The sequence below is a fragment of the Rhinopithecus bieti genome, unplaced genomic scaffold (genome assembly GCF_001698545.2).
Source record: "Rhinopithecus bieti isolate Rb0 unplaced genomic scaffold, ASM169854v2 scaffold_8350, whole genome shotgun sequence".
Classification (NCBI taxonomy): domain Eukaryota; kingdom Metazoa; phylum Chordata; class Mammalia; order Primates; family Cercopithecidae; genus Rhinopithecus; species Rhinopithecus bieti.
The window spans coordinates 1,693,829-1,699,828 of NW_016806031.1; the positions used below are offsets into that span (position 1 = coordinate 1,693,829).

Sequence of the window (6,000 nt, forward strand, 5' to 3'; positions counted from 1 at the left end):
TGAGAGCTAAATCAGAGATCTTTTCCCAAAGGAATCAGATAGAGTCTGGCGCCTAGAATCCAATAAATGGTAACATTACTCCTGCTCTCTCTCCCGACAAGGTACTCAAGACGATAAGATATGTAAAGCATCTATTATAATTCCTGGTACAATGCAAGATACTCAATACACGTTAATTCCCTTAGCAATGATAATGATTCAGGATGGGTAATCATGTTCATCACTACTTTTCACATTATAGAAAATAACTAAAAGAAGAATATAGACCAACTCCAGTGGCCTTTTAACCCCACATTTCCAGAAAGGTAGAAAAACACTGCTAGAGGGCAGAAAATAAGAACATATAAATGGGTAGTTGGAAATATTAAATAAGCCAGGCAATTTCCAGCATTTGCGCCATGTGAAGCCTCAACATAAATGTAGGGATTTCAAGTTCTCCAAAGGGGAAGGTAATCACAAGCTACAGAAGTACTAGCAGAACCACTCAGTACACACAACAGAAGCCAAATGCTGGACTCACAGTATTTGGAACGTATGGTAGGCCATAGAATTTCTCTTGTGTTTCCTTGAGAATGTCTGTGGTTGAATTCCTCAGGGGATGCTTCCCATGGTAGATTTGATCCAGAGTGGCATAAAAGACCTAGACAGATAAAAACATCTACTTAGTTTTGGTCGTCCATCCTCACATCAAGATCTGGTAGACCAAAGACGCTATAAGTGCACCAGAACAACAATTACCAATCACAGTTTAAAACAGTCACAAAAATAAACGTATATGGTTTGAAATGTATTTCATACCACATTTAAGACCATGCTAAAGATTAAAAGGAATGCTCTCAACCTTTTCATAAATATTAAAGAATTTTGAACCATATCCATAAGATACTCTTTATGCACAACGTGGCAAATTAAATATGTGACATGGGAATTTTGCCAAAATACATGTAGACAGAAATGTACAAAACCAGTTACAACTTTTGACCCGCTGGATCTAACAAATTCTGTTTGGTTTCCTCCTGGAATCCTGATATATCTTAAATGAGAGAAATGAAATGGTCAGAATTCTAGTTTTGTGATGAAAGGTAAAGAGAAAATTAAATAGGTGTGGTGGGAGTAGAGAAAAAATAGCAACGCAGCATCTGGTGAGTAGAGATGTATCGAAGAATTCTGATGCAGCTGTTGGAGAGGTTGGAACTAGACTCCCACACCTGGTGTCAGGAAGTACAAAGGAAGCAGCTGCTATATAGGGAGGGCTCAGCTAGATGACCAGGGGAAAAGCAGCGCTCTCCTCTGAGTAGAGGATATAGGCCATTGAACCACAGTGGGAGAAGAGAGCATTAAAGAGAGTTTGGACATGAAATCTGCTGTTTACAAAGTACTCAAAACTAAATTGTGCAAAGAAATCTAAAATAAACATAAAGCCTTTTTTCACCTCAACATTTGACTCAAATATTGTTTTTGAACACTGACTTGAATATTTGACTTCATGCAGGCAAGTAGAAAATGCTTTATTTTAAAGGACAAATTTTGACATGCAATTATGCTTCTGATATGTATCTTTGTGATTCAGAAATGGGATTTGTAGAGAATGTGCAGCTGTTGACTTGAAAGAAGTGAGGATTAGTTTGGTTAAAAGAAAAAATTTAAATGATCTCTAGCTTCTGGCTGCATCCAGATATAGAATTATGGTTCTAAATTATAAAGTTAAGTTTAAACCTTCCCTAGAAAAATACAGACATTTCCTAAATATAAATACTGCTTTCTTCTAACTGGTAATCTAAATATATAGTTAAATATAGCTCTTTCAATTCTACATTTTATAATGAGTAACGATGCATAAAGATAATCAGAGAGGCCAAAATTACTCAATGTCTTACCTATATTCTAACAGAGTAAATTATCAGGAACTGAAACTCTTACATTCTAACCTCAACTGAGGTGTTATTTTGCCCCAATGTATAAATAAATCAGAATTCAGAAGTTTCATTTCTTCAATTATGCCTTTTACAAATGATATAAACATGGGGTAACTTTTGGAATTATAAAACAGAGCAAAATAAATTAAATATGAAAACAGAGTAAAATAAGTTAAATGTGCATTATTTTTATGTTTATTTGTTGATAAAGTAAACAATTCCAAAGAGATGAGCCTATCTACCCACTCAGGGAGTCATGCATTCCTGGGACCAAGAAACTTACTAAGCCACGCAAAATAAAGAGCCTATTTTAAAACAATAATTTAACAAAACTGTACAGTTTTAAAAACACTGTTTATGTCCCCACGGAAAGTTGAAACAATTCACTTCCTTTCTACCTTTGTCTGTGTCCACTGTCCAAGTGTAATATAAAAGCTGAACCCTGGCAGCTCCTCTACCAGGACTTTGTCTCTCTCAGTCTCTAGGGGCTATTGTTTTGGAGGGAGGAGTAGGGAAAGGTTGGTTTTCCATTTTAAAAGAAAATTATTAGAACAATTTTCAAGAAGAAAGCCACAAAACAGACTTTTAAAAGCCAGGCCTTCTACTAAAGATACCAGCAAATCAAGACTTTTGCCAGCCAAGTAATGTTAATTTTTAAAAATAATTCAGAAATCCTTTAAAAATTATATTGATATGAATAGATACTGAGTAAAGTAAAGCAAATATAGATTCATGGTTTTGTCTATATAATAGATTTCCTTCATTGAAACATGGATTTCATGTTTCAAGGTACAGAAAAACAGAGCACGTTCATTACCTTCTAGGGACTGAATTTTACAAAACCATAAAGCAATTAAATAGTGGTTACTTTGTCAAACAGGTAACTGAATCATCATAAAGTGAATATTGCCTAAGATGAAAGATGGGTGTTTAGGGTGTTTACATAACTCTCAAGATCTGAAGAGGAGTGAGAATTCCATAAACAATCTCAGTCATTACAAACATCTACATACGCATCTGGTGTCATGCAGACCTGGCATCCAGATGGTTCATGAAAGTTTTCTAGTCTTCATCTCGAAACCTGGGAAGTTGGTTTTGAATATTATCTAAAACTAACAGCAATTACTATCTAAATTTCAAACCTAAAAAGGCAAAAATTTTTAAAAGATACAGAATGAATAAACATACATACATACATAATATATATATAAATTATATATAATATTAAGTTTGACGCCTTAATTTAGCTGGGAAAATGTGTGATTTAGCAGAAGTCATGTAATTTTCTAAGCTTTCATTTTTTCCCAACTGAAAATGGGAAACAGTCTTTTTTTTTTTTTTGAGACAGAGTCTTGCTGTGTTGCCCAGGCTGGAGTGCAGTGGCAAGATCTCGACTCACGGCAACCTCCACCTCCCAGGTTCAAGTGATTCTCCTGCCTCAGCCTCCTGAGTAGCTGGGATTACAAGCACGCACCACAATGCCCGGCTAATTTTTGTATTTTTAGTAGAGACGGGGTTTCACCGTGTTGGTCAGTCTAGTCTCGAACTCCTGACCTCGTGATCCACCCACCTTGGCCTCCCAAAGTGCTGGGATTACAGGTGTGAGCCACTGTGCCTGGCCGGGAAATAATTTTATTCAATGCCTACTTCATGAGGGCAGTGTGAGGACTAAATGAGTCAATTTTGGTCAAGTTCTTTGAACTCACATGAAAGATGTTTTAGAAGCATAGTTATTATAATAAATAGGTATCATTGGCAAGAATTTAAAGTTAGATATGTATTTGGGATAATGACTCCGGAAAACTTCAGAACAAAGATACATACATACCTGAAGTTGCATATCAGCTGCAGCACAAACCTTTTTAGATTCACAAAGACGAGACACCATAGTTTTTGGCAGTGGCTTGATAAAACAAAAGAATATATATGTGAATAAACTGCTTAATAAGTCACTGCACTATGTACATTATACTTACGAGTCAGGAAATTTAAAAATAACATCAAATGTAAAATGAGTAATAGAATTTCATTATAGTTTAAAAATAATAACTTTAAATATTTTAGTTGGCAAGACAACATGAATAAAGACATTCTATTTAATTTCAAAAAGTGGTAATTGTCAAATAAGGGTTTGTACATGAAAATACAATGTGGAACTAAGACATGGGCGCCGATCTTTAAAAATGTATTTAAAACCTCAAAGGGAATACTTTTTCTGTTCCTTTGCTATCAGTGAGAGCCTGTTCAAATACTCTCTCGACTTTTAAAGCGCATATAATAACTGACAATAGGACTAAAAGATGAAAATGTCAAGAAATAAATGGTAATTCATGGTGTCAGCCAGTGTTAAAGCTAAACTGACATCCTAACAAGTAGTCATAATAATGAACTACAGATTAGTTTCTTTTCCAACCTAAAAGAACTGTAGAGTTTGGACACTTCATGTCCCTATGTGATTTAAGGCTTTCTTTTTGAGATGAATTAGGCCTAACCCCATAACATACAGATCCTATTAGAAATAAATAAATAATGTAGTTGAACAAGAACTTTGCTCAATCTTACTCTACTTTAAAATAATTCATACTTATGTTTATTAAATATATTGATTTACAACCCAATCAAGCTAAAGGCCCCTCTAAAGAGAAACACATTATATAAAGACCAATGTTAAGTTACTCAGTGGTATGGTCGTATAAATTAACCACCTGTGAATGAGGATGTGGGCTGTCTGCTGGAAGTGGAAACTAACCACTGCTTTGTAGGAGTCTACTCCCAGGGCCTAGAACAGTGCCTGGAGCCGGCAGACACTCAGGAAAGATTTGTGAAGGAATGAACTAATAGAAGAACTGCTAGGAAATGGCTTCTTAAGTGAAAGACAGAATCTGCTGACTGCTCAGATGACAAACCTACAGCCTTTTTCTCTTACCATTTGACAGCAAGCGAAGTAAACTAGGCAGAAAAGACCATTTTTTTTAACGAGCTAAGACACAGATGGGAGTAAGCTACATAGTGTGAATTCTAGTACAGGTCGCGGGCCTGAGGCTTGCTGACACCAGGGGCACTCATCTTGTATCAAACAATATTTCCTCAAACAGGATTTTTAAAAGTCAGGATTTAGTTAAGTCATATCCGCCAACAGATTGCGCCAAAAAGTTCGCATTTCTTTAAACTTTACGTTTAAAGAAACGTATTTTATGTCGTGGACAGGATTCACGCTACATTTAAAAGATTATTCATGCTTCACCAAGTTTTAATAATGTTTACAAACAAAGTGTATGTGGAAGGATGACACTGAAACCACCTTTGCAGAATTGTAAGTAATAAGAGTCTTACAGTCTAACATGACTGACTCCATCCTGCTTCTAACCTCTCAGGCTACATTGTCTTGAGCTTATTCTAGTGCGGAGGCCAAGATAACTGTAAGAAAACATTGGTTTATAGTTAAACTTTGAGGCTAGAAAATCTGACCTTCCTGCTTGTTTGGGGACTGAAGTCACATTCCCAAGGCTGGATTGGAATTCTGGTGGGGCCTGGACTTCGTTCACTACACACTTAAACAGTCACGGGCCACTGCTAAGCTTGCTTTTCTCGAAGTTGCTCAGTACCAGAGTCACACAGCCAGAGGCTATAAGCCTTGTAACTCCCAACTACTCCTGTAGATAACATCACTATTGTGGAACCTAAAGGACTGGTCTTTGAGATATTTTTCAGATTTAGCATTTCCACAAACCAAGAGATGCTACCTGGTCCTGAGGCCCACCCCCCAACCAGGAACTGACTCAGCTGTGCAGTTTAGACACTCCTGCAATTTCCATCCACAGCCTATCAACTGTTTCAGTTCCCCAGGCCCCTGCCTGACAAAGTGTCTTTAAAAACTCTAGCCTCCAAGTTCTCAGGGAGGTGGATTTGAGAAATGCCTTCTGTTTTCCACTTAGCTGGCCCTGCTATGATTAAACTGCTTCTTTGTTGCAATATTTGCTGTTCTCAGTGCATTCGCTTTTTGGGCAGTGGGCAAGAAGAACCCATCCAGCTGTGACAGTATTTCCTCACTTAACTAACACGCGTGAAGACCACGAGCTGTCAC

The 6,000-nt window shown here is 36.8% G+C and overlaps 1 protein-coding gene across 2 annotated transcripts in view; it reads right to left on the reverse strand.

Annotated features, from left to right (window-relative positions):
* Positions 1-6,000, reverse strand: part of MIPEP (mitochondrial intermediate peptidase) — a 224,544-nt gene that overhangs the window by 135,904 nt on the left and 82,640 nt on the right. For both annotated transcript variants that reach the window (XR_001886079.1, XM_017874490.1), the window contains exons 15-16: positions 3,745-3,819; positions 521-640 (exon numbers count right to left, since the gene is read on the reverse strand). Coding sequence is in view for 1 of the 2 variants with exons in the window: in XM_017874490.1 (XP_017729979.1) it covers positions 521-640; positions 3,745-3,819 (195 nt within the window). In the remaining variant the exon portion in view is untranslated. The remainder of the gene's footprint in view (positions 1-520; positions 641-3,744; positions 3,820-6,000) is intronic.